We start from the raw sequence: 26,598 nt of genomic DNA, 5'->3' as shown, positions 1-26,598 counted from the left end.
AGAGCACATTACAGTAGTCAAGCCTGGAGGTTACCAGCATAATTGTAATCTCCTTTTAATTGTAAACCGTCTAGAGATGCAAGTTTTGGGCAGTAAAGATAGAAACAAACAAACAAACAAACAAATGTCACAAAACAGACAAAGCCTAAAAATAAAAATGATTCTGTGCAAGTTGCATTCTTTTCAAATAGAGACTTTGCTATGTAGCATTACAGCTACAGAATTCTGTGTGATTTGATCTTGGAGGTTAATAAAGACCCTGGATTAGTCCTGAAGGAGAGTAGTTTGTGCAAATGGAATGACACGTCTGCTTGCACAAGGGGCAGGGAATGATATCTGTCAATGTCCCCCTTCACCAGTAGACCTCCACCCATATCACACACCATTCCTGAGGATTACCTAACCTTTAGCATTAGCTTTTCAAGGAATGCTGGTGTGTGCAGATGGAGGATGGAGCAGGAAAGAAGAGCTAGTGCTGTTCCCTTGAAGTACTTTGGATTCAACCCATACATTTATATCTACTGCTGACACTCTCATGCTGACATTTTGCCCTTTAAAAGTACTTCTATCACTCACTATACAGGAAAACCTCGGTATTTGTGGTGGTGAAAAATCACCATTTTTGGACTTTTTTTAAAAAGCTGCAAAATGGCTCCGATGCACAAGATGGCAGCAAAAAATGACCTTCACAGTCATTTCGGGCTGCCTCTGAACCACGGATTTAACCCAAGTTTCCCTGAGGTTAAACAGTGTATACTGAGGTCGGGTACTAATTACCTGACTACGGATTTGCGAAACCTTGAGTGCTGGACCTGCGATTAATGAGGTCCAACGCCTTAATTTGCTATTGTATTTGTTGAGCCACTGGTCCTAAGCATGTATATTTTGAATTTATGTAAGATACCTACATATTAATATCCCATTCTCCTTTGACCACATTTGCTGCCGTCCAGTCATAATGATTTCCTATGAAGTTTGGGTCTTCAAACACTATAATGACAATTGCAAATAATTTATATGATTATGTTCAATAAAAATATGAAGTATCAGAAAAACAAGTCTGTGCACGGTTTGTATTTTCAATAAAACAGTTGAAGAAAATGAAAAGAAAGACTTCAGTGAGCAGTGTTAAACTCGTAGGCACCGTTATGGAATGTACAAAAGCATATAGTACTCAGCTGCAAAGTAATGAGCTCCAAGAATTTCATTAAAACTGTAAGCTGAACTTTATGAAGCTACTTGCATTATCTTAGGGCCAGAGCACGTTACTCTACCCTTTTACCTTGGCTTCTTGTACTTTCCACTTATTTATAGATAGGCTGCCAAAAAAAAAAAGAAGTCAGGTTTTTCACTAACACTGATGCCATTAGAATATTTTTATGTGTGAATTTCCCTCAAATTTGCTTTCTTTGCAGAAAACGTTTCCTTATTGTGACATTTTAGCAGCAAATTAGAAGAACTGTTCATTGAGGTGAGTCTCACGATGGGTGAGACTTGCCAAAATGAGGTTTGTGGGGAGAGCGGGCTGAGCCATGCGGCTCCCATGGCATCCTCGCAGACAAGCACTGCTGCAGCTCTGGGCTGCCAAATCGGCTGCCCACACGACTGCCGGCTCTGTTACGGAGCCAGTGGGAGCTGCGGGGGTTGGGGGGCCACAGGGCCCGGTGCGCAGGGCATGCTGGAGAGACCCCCGAGCTGGGGAGGCTGCTTGCAGCATCCCGGCCAGGGGTCTCCTCATGTGTTGCCACGGTGCGGAGCCGCAGCACGGCAATACACAACCACAAAACCCAGGTTAGCCGAGCGCTCGCTCTGCTAACCTCGGCTCAGGGGAGGGGGAATTAGGAGGGTTTGCTGCTGGGAGGTGTGCGGCTCCCATGGCATCAGGCAATCAGCAAAAAGCGGGCTAGGCTCCCTTAGCCCGCTTTTTGCTGATTGTGAGAATATCCTCATAATCTCATAGATACAACTGATTTCTGACCAAACAGGGCTGAATGAGCTTCTTTATGCTATTCGGGTTTTTGTTTTTGTTTTTAACTCTGTTTCACAATCCTACTCATTAAAAGGGCTTGTAAGTACTCCTTTAGTTAAGGCAGATAGCAAAAAAAGGTTCCACCATTATAAATCTCAAGATTATATTGCTTATAAATATGACAACTGTTGAGCTAATAACCTGGAGGTTGGCGTGTGTGATCTACTTGATGAGGTGTACAAATCTCCCAGAATTCAAGGAGATTTGAATTTAGAACTGCCACAGAGAGCCAGCGTGGTGTAGTGGTTCGAGTGCTGGACTAGGACCAGGGGGACCCAAGTTCAAATCCCCTTTCAGCCATGATACTTGCTGGGTGACTCTGGGCCAGTCACTTTTCTCTCAGCCTAACCTACTTCACAGGGTTGTTGTGAGGAACTTAAGTATGTAGTACACCGCTCTGGGCTCCTTGGAGGAAGAGCGGGATATTAAATGTAAACAACAACAACAACAACAACAACAGCTATAGCAAGTTAAAAGGTGCTGAAAATCAACACTTTGGTCCTTTCCCCCCAATCTTGAAAACATTGTAGCACAAATTTCTTGCAAATTTGGGAGAAAATACATGTCAGGTGTACTCTGACAGACTTGTCTTGGAGAAGTGCTATTAATTATTTTTTATTAATTTATCATCATCATCATCATCATCATTGCTATTATGGTTTCCCTGCGGGAAGCCAGTGCTGCAGAACATGACTGTTTTGATAATGAAGCTGGAATGCTGACTTATTTTGCCAGTTGTCTGTCATCATCAGGGGGAACCAGCCATTGGATTCCATTGTAGGTGCAAGGTCTCTTTAATGATGGAAGGTGAACTCTCAGTGACGGGTGGGAGAGGGAGACATGGAACAGGCAGTTTGGGAAAGCCAGATGGGTAGTTAGAGCAAAGTAGGAAGAAGTAGTTTGGAGCTTACTTTTGAGCAAGTTTGCCCAGGATGGCAGGATCCTTTTCTTCCCCCTCCCACTCTCTTATCTGAGCAGAGAGTGACCCCCTCACACTTCTCCAGAATTACCTCATTTGGCACTGTCCTTGCTGCCTATCCTCAACTGTCAAAATACTGACAGAAAAACTGCTCTTGACTTCTGTAATAAGAAGTTCCCATTGACTTAAATGGAGTGGGCCACTTTAATTATACCTATTTCATTAAAAACACTGAGGTAATTAACTTATCACACGAGGGCCATGTTAGGACTAGACTTGACAAGGCCTTTTGCAGACAGAACACTTCAGACAGCTTGCTAAATTCTACAGGCAGAACAACTACACAAGCCCCCTAAAGGGACACTAAAATTCTCTGGGGATTCTACAACTGTGGGAGTTGTAGTCCAACATCTGGCAACCCAAGTTTGAAAACCCCAGCACTAATGCTCAGTAATGCGGAGGCCATGTGCATGCTGGTGCCGTGCATGGGCTGTTGGGAGCACCATTCCACAGGAAGCTGCATGGGGTGGCAGTGAGCAGGTAAAAGGGCCTGTTGTATTTCCTTTTAAAGGTGTTGTTCACGGCTCCACCCCTGGTGGTGCCTCAGAGCACCGAACTGGTTTGACCCTAGCCTATACCAATTCAGCACCGGTTTGGGCACCTACAGAGTTCTATGGATGGGACTTCTCAGCACTAGGTGGATGCTGGGGCATTACAGGGCTCTTTTATTCTTGCAGCCCTCCCCCTTGCCCTCCAGTACTGGAAAAAACACAGCACTGCACAGAGACGGGAAATGGCTCTCCCACTGGAGATATTTTACCAAAGTTGCCTCCATATGAACCTTCCCAAGATACATTTCCAAATGTACTGGAGTATATTTCATTATTATTTATGTTTACATTTATATTCTGCTCTTCCTCCAAGGAGCTCAGAGTGGTATACATGGTTATTATGTTTATCTTCATAACCCTGTGAGGTAAATTAAGCTGAGAGATGTGACCGGCCCAAAGTCACTCAGTGAGTTTCCTGGGTGAACAGGGATTTGAACTCGGGCCTCTCTGGTCCTAGTCCAACACTCTAACTGCTACACCACACTGGTTCTACTACACTGTTTCTAGTTGTAAAATATCCTACAACTGTTTTAGAAATATATAACATATAATACAGTGCAATTCACTGCATTATATTATATAGTGTTCATTAGAATCAACACTAAAATGTGACATCTGGTAGTGATGTGCATGAGTGGCTCATGCAGGTGTTGGTCGGGCGCAGTTCCCTTAAGAAGCAGGTAAGCAGGTCCTTACCTGCTCTTCTGCTGCCCTGTCACTTTTCTGGGCATGATACTCACACTAGCAAAGGCCACAGTGGTTGCTGTGCTGTTTCCTGTAGCCTGCACATACAGCATTGGCACACACATGGCTGCCACGCATGTGCAGCAGCCCTGTGCCTGCTGATGCCATGCACGCAGGCTGCAGGAAACAGCACCGCAGTCACCATGGCCTTTGCTAGTGCAAGTGCTGTGCCCAGAAAAGTGGCGAGGCAGCAGTGGAGCAGGTAAGGACCTGCTTCTTAAGGGAATCGCTCCCCACCCTGCAGAACTGGTTTGGCTGCGGGTGCCCGAGCCAGTTCAGTGCTTCCCAAAGGGGGTGCCGAACCAGCTTGTGCACATCCCTACCATCGGGGAAGATACTGGATTGCCAACAGTGTAATGATATATTTCATTTTCACAAACCATGGAAATTAGATAATTTTTAAAAAACCTGCCGGTTTTAGATCTTTGTTGGAGCCAGGCACTCCATCCTCCCAAACCTTGATTTGGGCATCAAAGGCCAAGGAAACGTGTGGGTGCATGGAGGCAAGTTGTAAACCAACACAATTTGTGACACTGCACATCATTGTTGATCACATGGCACATCTGTTAAGATACAAGTCTTAGGTTCCAATTTCTGGGCTTTGTGGAGCCTGAGCCAAAATGAGATAGCCTTAACTCTGGTCTGAAACTGGCAGGGTTTTTTACAACTATCTAATATATGATCTCAGCATTCATCTGCCACAGTTTGACTTCCTATATTTGTGGTTGCTTCTTTATAGCCTTTGCATAAATCTCTGAGGAGGGGCTATAGCTCATTGATAGAGGACATGCTTTGCATATGGAAGCTCTCAGGTCTGACTGAGTATAAGGCAATTGCATTTGAACATATGCTCTGGGCAATCCCAGGGGCCATATGAAGCCTTGGTGATGAGTTCAACAGTGGTCATTTCCAGATTCTATCTCATACTGAAAAGATGCTATTCCTTAAAAAACAATGTACACCAAAGTCTCGTAAAGAACTTGACTTTGAAAATGCATTGTGCATCTGCTCCAAGTATAAATAATGTAATAAAGGCATTAGTTACTATGTAAATAACTGGAGATATGATTATTTATGTCAGTTAACAATTTGTTGGTATATCCTAGACATTCATGTCACCTTGCTTTGCCCATCAAAATGAAAGGGGATCAGGGTACATCTTAGCTCATGGCAGCTGTGGCTTTCAGTTAATCCATGCCAATGACAGAGATTCTGCTATACATACTGATGCCACATGATTATAGTTTTTAATTCACTTACATGAGAACAGCTTTTCAAGAGCTCATGCTGGATGCAAAACACCACTCCACGATGAATCTGCATGTGGTATTGGCATGCATTCAACCTTCTCAGTGCATGGCAGCATAGCTGGAAGACTGTATGGATTGAATTAAAACTGCAGCTGCCACACTGAGAGGGTCATGAGAATGAGCCCCTGTGCTTATTCATATCTAGAATAAGATCAGAATCAGGCCTGCTATGTTTAACTCTACTAAACCAGATGCATCCACTTACCTGGAGTTTTAAAATTTTCAACTGTTTTTGATGTGGCTATTTCAATCCATGTTAAATAATAATCTTCATATGATACGTCTGTAACCTTTCTGAAAACATACATTTGGAACAAAGGATGAGTTTTCAAGGGGGATTATGTAATTAGTTATTTGACACATATTTTCCTGCAGAATGTTTCACAAAGCAGCAGAATGAGCAAAGAAAGGTTTAAAGGGGACATTACTGACTACTCACCTTCAACACAAATGAAGGCAAACAGTATGAGTTCAAGGAAATTTGAGCTCTGCCAACACATTTCCAGTTTGAGAAAGCCTGACTGGTTCTCTTTCAAAGCCTTTTGGATGGATATCTTAGTTCTCACAGACACAGACACACACACAGACACACAGCCTATCTCTGAAAACATATATATTTCATATATAATACTATATAGATATTTTTATCTTTTAACTCTATATAAAATAGGCAGGTTAAGAGAATCTCATTGGCAACAAGAGAACCAAGATTTAAAAAACCCATCATATAGATGTATGTGAGAGTAAGTTTACGTATAAACGAGCTACTTTTCTCTCCATCTGATTCAAAACAAAACAAAACAAAACACAAAACAAAACAAAAAACAGTGGCTCTTCATGCCTATAGACCTATTCTGGAGATATCTTGTTCTGTTTTAGCAAGGCTACAGGACCCTGGAGCAAGACTCACTTAAGGCAGCTATGCTCTTGCATCTTGAGGTGACTTCTGCTAGGAACTGTACATGATTCCTACTAATAGCAACCACCTTTTACTAAGATCTGCAGAAGTTGAAGGCTGGGGGAAGCTATGAGAAAGCAGACACAATTATATAAAGCCTATGTACAGCCAGCCCTCAGGGTCCTCAGTGCCTTATGTATTGTTTATTCATTCTGGACTAACTTCAATAAAATAAACATATCACTGAAATCACAATAATTAAGTAATTAAAAATAAATCAGCCAACATGATTTTATAAAGCAACCCAAAGAGAGACAACTGCATCTGCACTTCAAAACTCCCCACGGGCTTATTGCTATCAGATATTTCAGCAGACATCCCTGTGCTCAAGAGAAAGGAAACTAGGACCATACTATCTTACGAAATGACAAGAATCTTGAGCACAATGGCCATCATTATTGGTTTATTTGATGTCCTTGCCTTCTTGCTCCTTCCTCCTCTTTTGCTGTCCTGTAAAATGTCAACAGCTGCTCTTCAAAGGCTTTATACTTTTGCCTTGATTTAAAGCTGTGAGAAATTGTTCAGCTATGAACTCCCTTTCAGCCACTGACAACAAGGTTGGGGCCTCTTTACATTCCTTGTATCCCTTACACTAAAGCATTGTCTCCCAGCCCATAGTTGGTCACCGTTTTCTTAACAAAGCCATTTCCTTTATTATAGGCCAAATATTTCAAAACCTACGATGTAGGAAAGCTCTTCTAGGACTGCTGAAGTTTGGTGTTGATTCCCCAACATGTCTTACCTGAACCTGCCTTCCCACTACTAGTAGTTCTTACTACGTGGGCAAAGGTTCATAGGAGTGACTACATTGTCAGCATGGTTGGACACAATGCCAGAGCTGAGATATAGCACATTACATTGTTATTGTTTTTTAAAAGAGTCAAGGTTCCTTGTATAACACAAGTATAGGTACATGTGTTATATAGATAGGAATGTGCAATTTAACTTGTTTATTATTCATTTATTTCTACATATACAAAACTATACCTGCATAATCACCATAATTTGCACAGGGGCTCTTTGTGGTCCATTCACAGGACCTTAATCATCATCTATTACCTCACTTGGCCAGGAGCAGGTTCTTCAGGTGAAGAGAAAAATTTGCTCTCAGACGTTTCCACAATGTTAGGAATAGCTACAGAAGACAATGAACTGTCTTAAATGTATGTTTTGCTTATCCTGAATATTCTGATGAGCACTTACAGAAAATGACCAATCATTTCTTGCTGTTTGAATGAAGCCCTGGTTCAGATGCTGGTTGACCCCCATGCAGTCACTTATGGGAGTACATAGGGATGCAAATAGGATCAGGACCTGGCCAAGACTGTATGGAGTCACTGGTTAGATGAACCACCACTTCCAAGTGTGAGGTGGGCACACAGCTGTTACAATATCCACAGTCGTGGCAGCTTGAAAAAGTGCAAATGTGGTCAGATATCTACCCACCACGTAGACGTGTCTGTATCTACAGACCAAGGCTGATGAAGTATCACATGCAGTTCTGGACATAGGTCTGGTTGGAGATCAAGACTGGAGCAGAGGCTGGGCAGGAGCAAGGAGAATGAATGATGGGCTGGAACTAGAGGACAGGACAACAGGAGTTGTACAGCTGGGAAAGGGAGCAGAATAAGAGATTAAGGTTCTAGAAGACCTCTTGGTGTCGAGCTGTTGCAGCATTGAAGATCTGATTGCAAATACAGTGCTTATAGGAGCCAGGAGCCCCACATTTTCCTGGAGTTCAGACAGGCCCTGATCCATGGCAAGCAACTGAGCTGACCTTTCCCTCCTCCTGAAGAGATCCACGGAGAGGATCTCATATAGGTAGCTGATGTTGGAGCTCGGCCTTGGCTTGGTGTTACTGCTGCTTCTGAGGCCCCGGAGGCAAGAGAGGAGAACTTGGAGATGGAACGGGGGGTCACATTTAAGGGCACTAGATCTCTGGTGTTTCCAGGTTCCTCGAAAGGGACCTTTGCAGGAGGAGTGAGCTCTGGCAGGAGGGCCTCTGGGTCCTGGGGTGTTTGCCTTGGTGTTGGGGATCCTGGCTGAGGTTTGCTCTTTGTCCTTCTTGAAAAACCCATCACAAGGTCTGGGCCTGGCTGGATTGATAGGAGTCGCCACTAGTTCATGTTACTGGAGGCTCACTTGATTTTGGTTGGCTCATGAAACTGACAATTCATACTTTCCTCCAGGTGACTGAATGGGACTCAGCTAGCATCTGAACCAGACCTAACTGAATAATCCACTTACTTATAACATATACACAACCAAAAAGATGCCCTGACCCGAGAAGCATTTTGTATACTGATAATTATACAGCTCTAACTCCTCCACCCCACCACCAATCTTAAACACATTAATTTGAAGTCAGTCCCATCAATATCTGTTAAATGTATTTTCACATCTTCATAGGGATTTGGCTCACATGCTTTGGGAAGCCATACTCTGTGGAAATGAGCCACTGACTTTACCATGTGGTTCCAGGTCAGAGTGGGCTTCTGGAGTACTCCAAGGAGGATAAAACGTTTTATCACTGCAATCTATACTTACAGGAGAAGCGGGGTCTCAGATGGGAGCTGTACTGGGATAAAAATGTTTCTCCCCTATAAACTGGGGATAAATATAACACCCAGAGTTCTGTGATTCAAATCTTTCATAGCAGTCAGGACAAACACAGCAGAGAAGTGCTTCCCTGAAGCCTGAAAAAAATGTATAGGAATCCAACAGGGCCCCCGCAAAGGGAGTGATGCTCGCTTGGAGTTTTTTTCCATTATGAAGGTTACATGCATTCCTTAGCAGTCCATTCATGAATGAGGTCCAGAGATAAACCTTTGTCTTGCTCAGATTTATTTATTTACTTATTCAATTCACTTATTAAAATATGTATATCCTAAACTTTCTGTCCCAAAAATAGAACCTCCCAAGGAGATGAGATCAGAAATATGGAGGAATGCAGAATAATCCAACAGAGTGGCAAAGCTGTGCCAAAACATTTTGGGGCTCAAGCCACAATGTCAAATAGGGGCAAAACAGTGGAACTGCTATCCATGTGTGCTTCTCCACTGTAGATAATGCCATGTGAGCAAAGGAACCATAAGTTTAGCAACTCTTACTTTCTCTAACATCACTGCTACTCTTGCCCTCATTTCCCAACTCATGACCTTTACATCACCTCTGAACACTGCCTGGCAAATGTGCTTCATGAGATCACAGATCTACCTAGAGAGCCCATACTCAGGTTACATTGCCAATCATACTAATTAAAATTTACTGCTGTGTGTAAAATAGTGTTTTTTTTAAAGAACATTTAAGGGTTTTTCTAAAACTCCCTGTGGTGCTCAAAGAATATATTTATGACTAATAGCATAATGCATGGAGGTTTATTACCTTCTAGGTGCTGGCTAGTTGTGACACACTGTATAACTCTTTTTCTGTACAGCGAATAATGATTCTGCAGCATTTCAGCTGCCTCCAGGTTCACTGCATTATGCAAAACTGGATTAGACAGCAAAACCTGTGTGGAGAAACATGTACATAACAATTTATAATGCTTTACCAATCACTGGAACCTATGGCTTTAGGCAAGTAAAATAAGTTACAAACACAATTTTGGTTCCAGCTTTTGACTGCATTGTTCTGATCATCTGATCTGTGCTTTTATATTGGTTTATGTGGTTTTAACTGATAGTTTATATTTGTGATTTTAATTTCTATATTGCCTTTGTGGTTGTTTTTTTTAAAGAGAAAGACAATTAGCTGCAAAGTGAAATGAAATGAAATTCAAATATGCTTTTCTTACTTTACAGAGAGAGAAATATGTATGAAGTGCCTATATCTTCCTTCTTTGCTCCATCCTTCTCACTTGCTACACCCACAGAGGCTTCCATTTCTGAGTGGCAGAGAAGGAAAAGGTGTGAGGAGGAAAGAGGAATGAGGCAGACAGAGCTGTTGAACCAATTCAGAGGGAGTCCAGCTTCTCAGCCTCTGCTTTTCTTCTTCACATACTGAGTCTTGCAGGGCTTACCACACACTGCTATGTGTGCATATGTGCCTGGGACTTTGGAGCATGTCCCAATGGAGGAGTAGAAGAGGAGGTTTTGCATTCTTCCTTCTGCACACGAAAGCTAGGAATGCAGCCACAGCATGTCCAGCTGATAGTGCTCAGCTGCTGGGAGCCCTTCAATTGTCCTAGGGAAATGCAGTTACCATTCCTCATGGGCCAGGATGGACAGCTAATCATTTTTACTACTACTACTACTACTACTACTACTACTACTACTACTATTATTATTACATTTATATCCCGCTCTTCCTCCAAGGAGCCCAGAGCGGTGTACTATATACTTGAGTTTCTCCTCACAACAACCCTGTGAAGGAGGTTAGGCTGAGAGAGAAGTGACTGGCCCAGAGTCACCCAGCTAGTTTCATGGCTGAATGGGAATTTGAACTCGGGTCTCCCTGGTCCTAGTCCAGCACTCTAACCACTTTACCACGCTGGCTCTCTACTACACTGGTCCTATGCACATCCACACTGGCCTTGTGGACCAGTGGAGAGCCAGTGGCTCAAGCATCTACAACTGAACTGTGAGGGATGAGAAAAACTGAAACTGGCTCTTCCATCCATCCCCATCATTAGCTCAATCTGAAGTGCTATCAGAAACAGTGGGAAGTATCCAGTCTAAGTTAGTCCATTACTTAAGTTAGTCATGACTAACTTGACTCATTTATTACAATTATGCTTAATCATGACTACCTTATCTGGATCCTGCCCATTGTATCAAATTCAGAACTATTACTGCTTTTAAGCACTTATTTAACATCAGCTAACGTACATGGTCCAAGGTCTGCATTGTCAAAGATGGACAATGTTTTTAATCAATGCACATTGCAGGAAGGTAAAATTAAAGCAGAATTATTTGCAAGAGGTCTATTATTTGCAAGAGTTCTATTTTGGCTTGATTTATTAAAAAAACAACTTTTTTTTTTAGTTTCATCAAAATTATTTCAGAGAAGACTGAAATAAAATGGGGCATGAGGAATTAAATGCTATATTTCATACTTTAATTTAAAGAAGAAATCAGGCAAATGAGTTTGTATCAAACTGCTTTGCAACCAGACTACTCCCCCCGCCCTGCCCAACTGAAACAGATTCCCTTTCATTTTGATTTCCATGTTATGACTATGAAAATGGTAAACACCTACAGCAGGCCTGCTCAATTTAGGCCCCCCCCCAGCTTTTTTTGGACTACAATTCCCTCCCCAGCCACAGTGACCAATAGCCAGGGATTATGGGAGTTGTAGGCCAACATCTGCAGGAGGGCTGAAGTTGAGCAGCCCTGCCCTACAGGATACAGTGAAATGAGTACATGAATAAAATATCCCTGTTTCATATAAATACAATTTAGTATGAAATCAATACTGTGGCTAGGATCCAAAGAATTATGAAATTAGATTTGTGAGCCCAAGGGAATCTTATACATTTTCCCCTCAAGCTCCCCATGCCACACAATAAACTGCCTTTGAAATGTAGGGGTGATATGGCAGGCACAAGGGATCCAGCTGTTCAAAAGAAAAAGAGGCAAATGTTTCACTGGATTAGTGCAAGTCCCTTGTGTGAACCTGGATAGTTCTTTGAATCCTAGCTTGTGTACACAAACTAAATGCTAATTGTTCCTTTAGCAAAAGAAAAATAACAATAAATTCTTATTCTCACAGTTCTTTCTTTACCTGGATTGTTAGCAGGATGCTACTGATTGTTAACTTTGGGTCCCACTTGGTAGGGTCATCTAGAAAATCCACACAAGGTTTCCCAGACTCTGGGTCCACTTGCATAGGGAACAAAGGCATTAACATTTAGTATAGTGTTTTAGATAACCATATACAAATCAGAAGATTCAAAATGTTTATCCAAACTCTATCATAAACAACTGAACAAGTTATTTTCTCTACAGCAGAAACAGTGAAAGAAAGGTAGACAATGGGCATGTCTCCTAAATCTCATATAGCATTTTTAATAGTATTACTCCATTAAGCAGCTCACCATTAGGTAGTGCTGCGATTTTTTCATTCTACATGAAGTGGTTTGTTTTAAACCTGTTTAAAGATTCACATTTTCCTAACACAGCAAAAACACTCTTGCAATGGTTGAGGTACTTATGACATCAGTACTACTCAACCTCTCTGCTATCTCCTGGAATGTTTGGGAGGACTAACTGAGTTTGTGTGCTACTTCTTTTGCACTGATTCCTGACCATGCCTGAAAAGTGCGGGGGGTTTTGCCTCCTCTGTAAAAGGAAATTCAAGAAATATACTATTTTTTATTACTGCATGATTGCATATTTCTTCGCTGAAGATGCGGATTTCATAAGAGTGGAGATGTGAAGAGTGAAGATCACAAGATTAGTATTAGAGCTGGTTTTATAACTCAAAAAAGTCCCCCCTCCACCCAAAAATCACCCTCTCATATGGCATGGGGGAAAATGTTTTTATTTGATTTTTCTCTGCCTTTCAACTGAGAATTTCTGTCAGGGCTGGTGAAATCTGCTGCTCCCCTGTCCTTGGGAAGGCGAATCTTTTGAAAATAAAGCACAAGCATTGTCCAAGCATTGTCCTTGAATGGTTGAACTCATGACTCCAACGTAAATAGGGGAACAGGTTCAATCAAGGAGCCAATCACCTTGGCTCCTTATCTGTGACATTAGCCTCTAGGGATGTACATGGAACTGGGTGGGGAAAGTTCAAAGGCAGGGGGATAACTTTAGGGGTGAGGAGAGTGCACTTACCCCTCCCTCCGCTTTCCACCTGCCGGCGCTCTGCTAGTACCAGGAAGTACCTGGTGCACCGGGTGTGCGCACACGCACCAGGTACTTCCTGGTATTTCCAGACAAAGAGGGAATGGGGCGGCAGGGAGGTATGCTGCCGCCCCAATGGAGCCTTTACTGACGGAGCACCGGCAGTGAGGAAAGCAGAGGGAGGGGTAAGCGCACTCTCCCCCACCCTTAAAGTTATCCCCCCCCCACCGCCTTTGAACCGCCTGGTGTTCAAATCTGTTCGGAGGCCCTTAATAGGACCTCCAAACAGGTTTGTGCATATCCCTGTTAGTCTCTTCCTTCATTCCTTCTATCTCACAGTGTCCTTTCCCTTCACTTAGAACTGCCAAGCCTCAGAGCTCCTGTTTGGCTGTTATAACCCTCCAACCTTGCACTTCATAAGTGGAAGGGGCTGCTGTGTTCCTAACAGCTGAATGACATGTTGGGGTAATTACTTATAAAGCAGAGCTTTTCAGGAGCAAATTCATCCCTATTACAGCAGAAGTTAACAGGGTCTCAGGGGCAACACTCCCTCAGTGTGGATCCCTCAGAAAGGGATCTGCCATCTGCGAGATAAATTGGGATTTTGTAATCCTTATCCAATTCTATAAACATTTCAATATCTTTCAAAAGATTCTCTGTTGCTCTGAAATTGATGCAGAATACATTTTTATTGGTCTCAATCATGGTATTATAACTTTTAAGCTTGGGTTTGCCCTTTATGTACTTCAGTTTATGAGGATCTCTTCTCAGTATGAAATTCTGATGGCTTTTAGCATCAGGAATCTTAACCCTCTCTGTCTCTCCCTTTGTCTTGGTTTTTGCTAGCAGCAGCTTTCCTGGGCTTATCAGTGCAGCTTGCATATAAATGGTCTTCACCTTTACACTGAGAACACCTTTGTACTGTGTTCTCTGAGTGAGAAGCTATAACATGATCTCCAGGAGGAGCAGCCAGTGCTGCACTTTGGTAATTTTGGAGCCTAGACCTAAAGGCCTTTGGACCCCGCCTATGCCCACAGGAGGCCCCTACTTCCGCTGCAAGTTAAGCATCATCCCCCTACACACACACACACACACACACACAGAGTATTTTTAACATGTGGCATATATTTATGCAAATATGCAGTAGCAGAAACATTTCAACACACAACTTAACACATCCCCATCTCACATTTTTCTTTCCTCACTCCACCCCTCTGTCTATGTCCTGGCACATGTCATAACTATACTCCGCCACCCAGCACAGTGCAGGCCAGCAGCTACCATACTACCTGGGGCAGTCTAAAGAGGATTTGGGGGCCCCCAGGGGGTGTGGAGGCCCTGGACTTCAGCCCCGAAGTCCAGGGGTAAGAGCACTACTGGGAGAAACCATTTCTTGCTTTCTATGAAAATGTTCAGCCAAGCACCCAGAGCTATATTTTAAATTTAAAGATGCATCTGAAACTTCAATCTCCAATTTCAAAGCTTGATAACTTTCAGACAATTAGTTCAAAATGAATCCCAGAACTGCAGCCTCATTTAGCTTCAAGTTGCAGAGCTTTTGAATAAGGAAGACTGTATCACTTATAATCATTGCAATTATAAAGCTCATCCAGCCTTTCCCAAACTTCACTGGTCAACCCCACACCCATAAAATGAGTATATAGTTTTGGACTTATATGCATTCCAAGGATTCAAAGAATTTTCTTCTTTTGAGCACTCCAAAGCTTTCTGGCATCTCCTTGTTGCTCACTGGTCTCTGTGTGTCCTCCAGAACATTGTCAAGTCCCTGGCTTATCAGATAGGATTTTATCTGAAATGACCAGTCACTGTAGTTTGAGCCATCCAGTTTGGGAATGCTGAGGCTAATCTGGCTGGAAACCATGCTGTCTCTTTGTTACTGTAGCTATGCCTTTATCAACCCTGAGATCAGATTTGGGAGATCAGTCCCAAAAACCCGTTAGGGGCTGGGCCCATAACCCTGTTGGGGGTAATTACTTATACAGCAGAGCTTTCCAGGAGCTAACTCATTCCCATTACAGCAGAAGTTAACAGGGTCCCAGAGGCAACAGCTTGTAAATGATAAGCATGGAGATTCATGTGAGGCTAAACTAATCTACTTTATTCAGAAGTAGATGATGATATGAAAAGACCTATATCTAACTTCTGGCTACATGTTGGTCAGAGAGAGACCTATAGAAGCATGGTTCTCAGAGAGAGGGCTAGAAGCATTCTGGGTAGAAGAAGAAAGAAGTTACTCCCAGGAAGTTACTGAGTACCTTCTATCTATAGAGGGGTCACAGAAGCATAGATAAACAGGAAAGAGAAGGAGACCCTAACTATCTGTCTCTACTCCCAATGCCCCTAGTAGACATTAGGGTTACTAGTATAAAAGGTCAATGCCATCTGTAGCTGGATCTCCAACATGACAGGCTGAAAAGTTGCACGTTGAATGTCTGCCTGTCATGCAGATGTTAAAAGTGCTGGGCCCTCTGACCCTGACAAGGAATTCAGCAGCCCTTTCCGCTTATGACGTACAGTTGGCGGGTTGTAAAAGCAAAACAGGAACACTAAAACCTAGAGGTTCTGAGGTAAAATGGAGGAAATAGGCTGTTCCTTCATTGTCATATAGAAGCAGCACCATTATCACTGCTAAGCAGTTGAAGCCTATGTGACAGAACAGACCCAATCTACCTCAGAGACATGAGTTAAATTATTCAAATGTAATAATTGTTGCCCTTTATTTTCAGGAGATTTCTCCTTCCCAGGGGCAGGAGAAAGGCTGATTTACCAGCCCTGGTAGAAATTATTTCCAGCTGTTTCTAGGGCAAAAGACATATAGAGCAGGAAATAGGGACTGTTTACCCCCTCTTCATCACACAGTGCCCCCGCCTTTTAAAGGTGCAGAAAAATCAAATATATATATTTTCCCCTTATACTGGCATGCGATATAAGAGGGAGATTTTTTGGCAAAGGGAGATTTGAGATATAAAGTCAACTCTAATGAGAACAGCCTTGTGTTCTTCAGCCATCTCCACCCTTATGAAACTATTCACCATCCCCTTCTCTGCTCAGTTGCTCACATTTTTTAAAAAAGGGACAGGGAAATTTAAAAACACACAATGAAAATACAATATAGGACATTAATAAACATTTTATATTTGTACTAACACTGAAATGGTTCTTACACACAAAGAACAGGGATTTCTCTCTTAACAAATGTTCCCACTGCATCTGTCCAAGCTTTCTGTTGCTTCTTTTCTGTAGGTACATGCACAAATATTTTTCCCAATGTGCTTTTTGTGGGGTTTTTGCACAGTGGTATAATACACCACTTGCACTTCCTGGAATTCTGAAAAATCATGATTGTTTTTGGTTGGATTATTATAGGAAACTTCACTCTCCATACAGGCCTCAAATAAAGACAGCAGGTGTGATGTTACACAGCCAACTTGGTTGCTGACTGTTTGGGAGGGCATGGCCAAATACAAATTTCAGACCTTGAATTCAGCTGCATATGAGCAGATTTTAGCAAAAAACCAAACCAAAACCAGGTGACTTTTAATCCTGTTGTGGTGAGAAATGAACTTTTTTTTTTTTAGGAGACATCCCGAAATCTGAAGACATAACTACATGAAAAACAGCTTCCTATTTAAACAATAAACCAGCTTTCTTTTAACATGTACAAATTATAATTCTAACTGGAGAATCTCCTCTTATGGAAAAATCAATAAAACTAGGGCAGGAAACAGGCACATATGGGAAATACATCACAGTGGAATAGATTCCTTGAAGACTGAGATATTGGAATGGAAATTGGGTTTGCGTGTTCAGGACACCTTTCTACATTTCACGTTCAAAGTTCCACCTGAACCAATATATTGTTTTCAAGGATGACAGAAGAAACGTTGCATGTGATAACTTCCTAACAGATGGAGAAACCACAGTGAAACTTTGTATGTACATTTGCACATAAGTCTCCATTTGAAGTTCAAACATCTGCTGAATTCTCACAGCCATTTTCAAAGAAAGAAGGGAAAGTGCAAAAAAAATTGTAATGTGAAATTAAAGATTGAGATAGCACAGCCTGCAGGGACATATTACTGGAAAGCAAAGAAAATTTACAGGGACAGGGAAAAACAGCAAAAATCTCTCCTCCTTTCCCTTGTACATGCATTCTGCTGCTCTGGAAGATGCTGGTTGAGGAACATCTCTGTATGGGGTCAGCTGATTCATGTAACACAAAATCATGGTTTAATAAGAGATCTGAAGTGGGTGACTTTCTGTCAGTCAGCATATTTCACAGGGTTGTTGTGAGTAAAATACATTCCAAGTTCTTTGGATAAATGTAAACTACCAACTCATATACCAGCTATGGCTAATATACTGTTAATGGAACTGCCCACTTGGTTACCACCTTATGGAGTCACCTGATACTTTGACGCTGCGGCAGACATTTTCTATACCACTTAGCTGTGTTCTGCTCTGTGGGCCTTCCTTGCTTCCAGGCCCTAGATCAGTTCCCTTGCCGGATCTGATCCGCACTGCCCTCCTCACTAATACCTAGAACCGGCCTCGTGAGAACAGATGACCTTTGGATTCATTCCTGCTATCTAACTCCCTTGATTCTCCACTACTTGCTGCTCCCCGATCTAACCCTGAGGAAAGAGGTCTGCGATCACTCCGTCCACTATTGAAGGAAGGAATGAGGCTATATAATAACTGCTGCACCCCAATCCCTGTCTCTTCTCTCCTGAATCCAGGAGCCTGTTTCTCTGCGCCTCCTTTCTCTAGCCAGCCTAGAAGCTACTTCAATTTGGTCATTAAGCTAAATTCCCTTAGTACTTGTATGGTTACTCTTGTAACATACTTTTAGTAATAATATTGATTTTAGTGACTCTCTTATTCCATTGTACCCCTTACCCTCAAATAAAACCTTCTTTGTTTATGAACATCTCTCTCTGAGCCAGTCATTTTCCTGTAACCAACACTTTGCATTAAATTTATTCTTATGTGGAATTGTTCCACTCTGAGCTAATTTCCCCACACAAAGCCCAAACACTATTTTTTGGGGGTGTATACCTATCACCCTGGGGCTGTTCCACTAACAGAACTGACCAACTACACAGCCCTATCTGGACAGAGATAACCTGGACAGAGTCATCCATGCACTGGTTACCTCCCACCTGGATTATTGCAATGCATTGTACATTGGGCTACTTTTGAAGATGGTCCAGAAACTTTAGCTGGTGCAGAACAGAGCAGTAAGGCTGCTTACTGGGACTGGTCAATTACAACATATTACACCAGTGCTAGGTCAATTGCACGGGCTGCCAGTTAGTTTCTGGGCTCAGTTCAAAATGTTGGTGTTGACCTTTAAAGTCACAAATGGCTTAGGTCCAAACTACCTGAAGAAGTCTCTTCTCCAATATGTTCCTGCCCATTCTTTAAGGCCATCTTCGGAGGCCCTCCTCTGGATGCCACCATCTACAAGGGTGCAATGGATTGCTACCAGAAAGAGAGCTTTCTTGGTAGTGGTCCCCTGTCTGCAGAATGCCATCCCTTGGGAGAGCCACCTGGTGATTTCTTTGTATACATTTAGGCACCAGGCTAAAGCGTTCCACTTCCAACACACATTTAACTTGTGATTACTGGCTATCTTGATGTTTGCTGGCTCTGCATCAGCTTTACCAGCTGTTTTAGAGTTGTTTGCTTAGATAGATAGTTTTAGCCTTCGGATTTTTTATGTTGCTTGCTCTTTCTGTAAACCACTTTCAAGGACCTTGGTCAGTTGAATGGTATATATATCTAATAAATAAGAAATAAAATTTAACAAAGAAATAAATAGAATCCTGTCCTTGAGAAAATGCTGTAATCATTTAATTACATACAGCTGATAAAATGCACTTTGAGTGGAACCAGTAGCTGAACATCTAGGAGCAAAATTAAATTAATGAGGATCCCCAGTCTACGCTTCTGATCAGCTATCATAGGAGGGACACTTACTCAATAATATTCTTACCATTGGGATGGAAAGGAATAGTAGTGAAATTTATACTTGGAGGGACTTTGTTGTAATCTTCAGTATACTTCACTGACAGCTGCAGTTCAGCTCCTATTACAAAGAAACAGGACTTCATTATTCATAAGTACATATGCAGCCCAAACCTACATACAGGTGAAACTCGGAAAATTAGAATATCGTGCAAAAGTCCATTAATTTCAGTAAGGCAAATTAAAAGGTGAAACTGATATATGAGACGGACGCATTACATGCAAAGCGAGATAAGTCAAGCCTTAATTTGTTATAATTGTGATGATCATGGCGTACAGCTCATGAAAACCCCAAATCCACAATCTCAGAAAATTAGAATATTACATGGAACCAAGAAGACAAGGATTGAAGAATAGAACAATATCGGACCTCTGAAAAGTATAAGCATGCATATGTATTCAGTACTTGGTTTGGGCCCCTTTTGCAGCAATTACTGCCTCAATGCGGCATGGCGTGGATGCTATCAGCCTGTGGCACTGATGAGGTATTATGGAAGACCAGGATGCTTCATTAGCGGCCTTCAGCAATTCTGCATTGTTTGGTCTCATGTCTCTCATCCTTCTCTTGGCAATGCCCCATAGATTCTCTATGGGGTCAGGTCAGGTGAGTTTGCTGGCCAATCAAGCACAGTATACTGTATACTTTTCAGAGGTCCGATATTGTTCTTTTCTTTAATCCTTGTCTTCTTGGTTCCATGTAATATTCTAATTTTCTGAGATTGTGGATTTGGGGTTTTCATGAGCTGTACGCCATGATCATCACAATTATAACAAATTAAGGCTTGACTTATCTTGCTTTGCATGTAATGCGTCTGTCTCATATATCAGTTTCACCTTTTAATTTGCATTACTGAAATTAATGGACTTTTGCACGATATTCTAATTTTCCGAGTTTCACCTGTATACATTTACTCAGAAATGAGTTTCTCCCAAGTAAGCATGCATTATATTACAGCCCTGTATTAACAACCTTGTAGATATGTATACATATGATCGCTATTTATGAAGCATAAAGATTGGAGGTATAACTTTCAGTTGCCTGGGTCAGTGGAAGGAGAGGGATGGGCAGGTGGGGCTGCTACAGCTCCTCTTCCATTCCCTCACTTGCTGTCCAAGAGTGCCTGTAAGATGCAGTTCTGAGCTCCTTGGAGAAATGTAAAGTACCAACTGAAATACCAATTACAGCCCTATCTGGACAGGGATAGCCTGACAATGGTAGGGATGTGCGCAAAATGGATTCTGAAACATTTCGTCAAAACAGCGGCCAACCCAGCTGTTTCAACGAAACAAAGCTCGAAACGTTTCAAGTGTTCCAGACATAAGGAACAATGGGGAAACTCAAAACACCCCATTGTTCCACATGGGTAGCTCCTAGGGACACCAAAGTGGGTTGGGTGGTAAGGCATGATGGGTGCCACCCAACTCACACACACACAAAATGGACAAGTGGGCAATTTTAAACAATTTTTTAACCTTTTCCCCAAACACCCATAGGATCACAATAATGTATAAGTAATACATTATTGCATACTCCCGCATTATCAAAAGGTTGGAAGGAATGAAATTATTCTTAAAGTTCTGTGGATAGCGTGTTGATTTGGAAAAACTGTGTTTGAATCCTACCTCTCAAAGCTGTGTTCTTATGATCACAAAGTTGAGCTGAGGAATGGCCAGCTAAGATTGAGGTTGTGTGCATGCTTCTGAAAAGTCATCTGCAAGGTGTAATCATAGTTGGATGCCATGACACACTGATGTGTTATACATCAGATCTAAGATTGCCAATGCCAGCTCAGCACCTAATTGCAATTGCGCCTCGCAGACAATCACTTCCTGCACTTCTGTCCAGGACTTCCCCCCTTGCACACAATCACTTTTCAGGAGAGCACACGTCTCTGTATCTTAGCTGGCCGTCCCTTGGACTAACTATGTGATCAAAAGAATATGGCCAATGTCTGACACAAGGGCAATTTAGTATCCTTCTACATAAGTTTCCAATCTGTAAAATGAGAATAATAGTGCTAGGTGATTGGCCTTGCAAGGTGACTGGTAAAAGAAAGCAATACAGTGGTCCCTCGACTTACAAACTACTCGACATAAGTATTTTTCGAGTTACAAACGGCAGTTTTAGATCCGGTTTTAGATGCGGTTTTTTCAACTTACAAATTTTTAGATGGGGTTTCCTCGACTTACAAATTTTTAGATGGGGTTTCCTCGACTTACAAATTTTACATGCGGTTTCCTTGACTTGCCTGCCTGTTTACTGCCTGTTTATTCTTGAAAAGAAATGTTCCTGTGCAGTTTGCAAGCCTTACTGGGGGTCTGGGTCTTTTTTCTAGGCTCCGGAACGCATTAATCCGTTCCCAATGCATTCCTATGGGAAACCGCTTTTCGACTTATGAATTTTTCGACTTACAAATGTGCATTCGGAACGGATTAATTTCGTAAGTAGAGGGACCACTGTATATAGTATACAATACTATATAGAAAGCAATATATAGTATACATCTTGGGATGCCTTATGAAAGGTATCCAAAAATTGAATAATAAATAAAGTAATAATAGCACTGCATAAAACTATTGCATTCACAATCATTTACACAATTTAATATCACATTGGACTAGAAAATTCCTAGGACACAGGATGACTTACCTTCCCACAGTGAATCCTTCAGTCCTTTGATTTCAGCTAGCCATTCCATCAAGTTATCTCCCACAGGAGAAATAGAAATGCCCTAAGAAACCGGGGGAGGGGGGAGGAAATTTTTGGCTTAAGTACTTTCCCCCTTAAGACCATGAGTACACTTTGTGTATGTATTATATAAAAATTACATTATGTTTACAATCTGATCCTAAGCCTTTACTTCCATAGGATTTACTTCCTGGTAACAGTCTTTATTTGGTGCTACATTTGTTTTGTAAACAATGCAATGGATCTTATGCTATTCAGCATGAGATATTATTTATAGCTTCATTTGATTTTATAGGCCATCCTAACCTGTAGGCGAGGGATATTTATAATGTTTTGAAAGTCACATATCCTGTGTTTTCTTCTTTGCCTCCTACTAGTGAACGGATGGCATCTATTTCTTTCACTAAGTCCACACCTTCCAGTGAAAGCTTTAAAAAAAAACAACCAAGTAGAATCCTTTGCACTGTGGACTGTCCCACCCACTCCCTTTACTCCTACCCATTTATTTCATTCAAGTAAAGCAACTTCTTACTGAGCCAAAATACTCTCCTCTGCCTCTACCCCTGTTTTCACCTTAATCCCATTTTTTTATAATGTTATATCAAATATGGTCACTCAGCTTATCTTTTCAGCTCACTCCCCAAAAACCTTGAAGGAGAAGGGGTTATGTATTTCTATAAACTGAATAAGTCGTAAAAGCCCTATCTTACTTAGATAGAGCCACCTAATGGTGCAGTGGGAAAGTAACCTGCCTAGAGACCAGGAGGCTGTTGGTTTGAATCCCCACTGGTGTGTTCCCAGCATATGGGAAATTCCATATCGAGCAGCAGAGATATAGGAAGGTGTTGAAAGGCATAATCTCATACTGCATGGGAGATGGCAATGGTAAATCCCTCCTGTATTCTACCAAAGAAAACCACATGGCTCTGTGGTCACCAGGAGTCGACATCGACTTGATAGCACAACTTTACTTAGATAAGCAACATACTTGTGCCAGTTTCCCAGTGATAATGTAAGGCAAGAATTGCCTTGCTAAAATGCTAGAAGTTGGTCCCGTCTGCGTGAAGAATGGTGGCTATTGCTCTGGTATTACATCTACAGCATCTACATGGCACAGATCCGCCTGGGGCTTTTTCACCTAATGTTTTGTTGCTATCTTGTTTTGACAGGATTCCTGTGCAGCGCGCTCGTGCACACACGCACACACAAATCAGGTGAAGTTTTCACCATCATTCCATTGACATGCTGAAAAAGGCTGTACATGTACAAGTACTACTTGCCTGAAGCTTGTTAAAGACATGGAAGCTTGCCAGAAAAAAAGATGGAAATCTTATTGCGTGTGCGTGTGTGTGTGTGTGTACATGTGCACTTCTGGCCTTTTATACACAGTTCTTAAGTACTAGGAAAGCAGTGTTGAGGTCCTAACAAGCTATTCAGGACATATGAGAAGGAAAAAACAAATCTTGTTCAGGAAAAGATAAAAAAAAGGTCAGAAAAACCAATTTTCATCATTCGGTCATATTAGTCATTGCTAGACCTTAGGTTGTTATAAAATAATGTTCGCACTCTATCTTCCTGTCATTTATTTATTTACAAAATAATCTCTCTTCCTGTCATTTATTTATTTACAAAATTTATAATCCATCTCTCTATCTAGCTCCAAGCAGCTCACAGCAGCATGCCAATTATCTTCTTTATATATATTTCTCTTAGGTGTACCCGTCACTAATTCCATGTGTGGCAGCTCTCGCTAGAGTTTGTGAGCAGCTGCTTGGATAGTGACAGGGACAGGGGAGAAAATGGTGGTGGCAGTTGACCAGCCAGCAGCGGCAAACTAGAGGCACAGATGCTCTGTGCCTGGCCCAGCTAGTAACTCTATAGAATGTCCAAAGCCTGTTATTTCCAAGAGTCAAAATTTATGGATCAGCAGAGAGCAGACATTGTTTGGAAATATCCCTTGTATTGAATAGACTCCCCAGTGAGGTTCACCTGGCTTCATCGCTTTGTTCTTTTAGATGCCAGGTGAAGACCTTTTTGTTCACTTTTATCTATCTATCTATCTATCTATCTATCTATCTATCTATCTATCTATTTTATTTTTATATCACCTGATATGTACATCTCTAGACGGTATACAAAATTTAAAACAATATTTTAAAAAGCACAGATTAAAATACATGAAACAATTAAAACAAACAGAAATAAAAACAGTAGCATAAAACAATTATTAATAAAACAAATTATTAAAATTCTAATTAACAGTCTGTGAGAACAGGTGAGTCTTGAGGGTCTTCCCAAAAACAAACAGAGAAGGAGATGCTCTTATTTCAGCAGGGAGCATTTTCCTGCTGCCCCGGGTAACTACAGAGAATGCCCGGTCCCGGGTTGCCACCAAATGAGCCAGTGACAACCGTAACCAGACCTATCCAGAAGATCGTAACAGTCAATCTGGACCCAAGCCGTTAAGGGCTTTATAGGTAATAACCAGCACTTTGTATTTCACCTGGAAATATATCGGCGGCCAGTACAGTTCCCTTAAAGCTGGTGTCATGTGGTCCCTTCGAGTTGTCCCAGAGACCAATCTGGCTGCTGCAGTCTGTACCAATTGCAGTTTCCGAACTATGTACAAAGGCAGCCCCATGTAGAGTGCATTACAGTAGTCAAGCCTGGAGGTTACCAGCATATGTACCACTGTTTTAAGGTCATTTACCTCCAGAAATGGACATAGATGTCATATCAGCCGAAGCTGATAAAATCCTGGCCACTGCCTCAGCCTGAGAAACCAGGGAGAGCTTTGGGTCCAGGAGCACTCCCAAACACTTAAATTTTAAATTTTGATCTGATTTTAACTGATTTTTTAAAAATGTATTTTAAATGGTTTTGTATTGTATTTTGTATTTTCTCTCTCCCCCATGGTTGGTTATGATTTAATCTGTTGTGTGTTTTTATCTCATGTTTTAATGTTTTGTTGTAAGCTGCCCAGAAAACAATTTGTTATGGAGTGGCTAACAAATAAAGTTTATTAATTATTTTATGATTATTATTATTATCTTGTGCAACATAAACAATACAATGCTGGCAATCTTGGTCATTTAGATTCATCTAGCCCCCTCTTTACCGGTCTTTAAATCCTTACTGAAGACCTTGCTTTTCTGCCGGGCATTTGCCCTGTAGTTTACTTTATTTCCTTTCCATTATCTATTTTAGTTTGCTATTTTTAATGTAATTTTGATTGCAATTTTTAATGTTACCTTATTTACATGCCATTGCACACAGCCCGGAGTCTTTGGAGTGGGCGGTATAGTAAATGCTTCAAATAAATAAATAAATAAATAAATAAATAAATAAATAAATAAATTTGAGCACAGTGGGGCAAGTCTGCTTGTACTCACAAAGATGTTAGCTTCTTCATATTCCTTAAACTCTCTTTCCAACAGCAAGAAAGCTCTTGAGTGCATCATAACTGCAGGTGTCTTTGTCTTGCTTTTGTAGCTTCACAGGACAAGCAATTTCTTCTAAAACAAGAAAAATAAAGTTTGTTGCATTCTATCTAGCAACTGAATTAGAAGTCTGTCGCAGTGGGAATCCTGTGGGGGGTGGGGGGTGGAGTCAGAAAGAAAAAAGAGGGAAAGGAGGAGGAGGAAAGGAAATTGTTTTCTGAACAAAGCCTTCGTTAAATCTGCATAAGATTGCTTTGCATTTATGAGGGAAGTAGTTATAAAACAAAAGTTTTATTATTTAAAGTTTATTCTACAAATTGAGAAACAAAACTGAACTTGGCCAAATTTGCAGAAATGATAAATAGGAAGTTACGTTACCCTTGGTATACAAACTTGATGCAGAGAATCTAAAACAAAGGAGACTAAACTCTCTTTTATGTAGTCATATCTGCAGAAAGGCATACAGCAGAGAAGAGAGGACAGTCTTGATGCGTTGCTTGTTTCTTTTATAGCAGGACAGATGCAGGCATGGCATCCTCAGAAAGGAGGCTGTGGAAAAGCACAAGAAGTAGGCCAGGTTCTGTGTATAGAACGTAACCTAGCAACAGCAGCTTGTCTTTCAACCAATCAGTAAAGGCCTTTGTTTGCTCCTTTTGCCCACTTCCAATCAGAGGCAGCCTATCATCCAAATCTTGAAAATGTAATCTTTTAACTTCTGCAACCTTTTCTGCTTGAGATCAGGTTACAGAAGAAGTGGCTTTTATCATACAGGAAAAGTTCAGAAATACTATTGCAGTTAAACATAATTTACCTTCACTGTGGAAAGGTAGTTTGCCTATTTGTTTGTCTGTTTGTTTTTGCTTGAGTAACCATACGGGGGTGCGGGTGGGGACTCACTTAATTTTCTCAGTAACTAATCATGAGGCGAGCTGTTGAAGCGAGTAAAAATTTTGCTGAGGAAGGGGCTGCTGAATCCAGTGAGGAAACTGGAGAAAGAGGAGTTTGAAGGATTGCATGACTGTATCTCTTTGTGATACAATGTTGTTGTTTTCTTGCTGT

At 41.5% G+C, this 26,598-nt stretch overlaps 1 protein-coding gene across 6 annotated transcripts in view; it reads right to left on the bottom strand.

The window, feature by feature from the left end:
* Positions 1-26,118, bottom strand: part of UBE2U (ubiquitin conjugating enzyme E2 U) — a 47,844-nt gene extending 21,726 nt beyond the window's left edge. For all 6 annotated transcript variants that reach the window (XR_008307105.1, XM_053249851.1, XM_053249848.1 and 3 more), the window contains exons 1-9: positions 25,918-26,118; positions 25,492-25,614; positions 22,061-22,142; positions 19,379-19,471; positions 12,296-12,393; positions 9,956-10,082; positions 7,631-7,706; positions 5,819-5,907; positions 909-990 (exon numbers count right to left, since the gene is read on the bottom strand). Coding sequence is in view for 5 of the 6 variants with exons in the window: in XM_053249851.1 (XP_053105826.1) it covers positions 909-990; positions 5,819-5,907; positions 7,631-7,706; positions 9,956-10,082; positions 12,296-12,393; positions 19,379-19,471; positions 22,061-22,142; positions 25,492-25,560 (716 nt within the window). In the remaining variant the exon portion in view is untranslated. The remainder of the gene's footprint in view (positions 1-908; positions 991-5,818; positions 5,908-7,630; positions 7,707-9,955; positions 10,083-12,295; positions 12,394-19,378; positions 19,472-22,060; positions 22,143-25,491; positions 25,615-25,917) is intronic.
* Between the last annotated feature and the right edge of the window lie 480 nt (positions 26,119-26,598).

The sequence above is a fragment of the Hemicordylus capensis genome, chromosome 4, assembly GCF_027244095.1.
Source record: "Hemicordylus capensis ecotype Gifberg chromosome 4, rHemCap1.1.pri, whole genome shotgun sequence".
Lineage (NCBI taxonomy): Eukaryota > Metazoa > Chordata > Lepidosauria > Squamata > Cordylidae > Hemicordylus > Hemicordylus capensis.
This window is presented reverse-complemented; position numbering and strand designations above follow the sequence as displayed.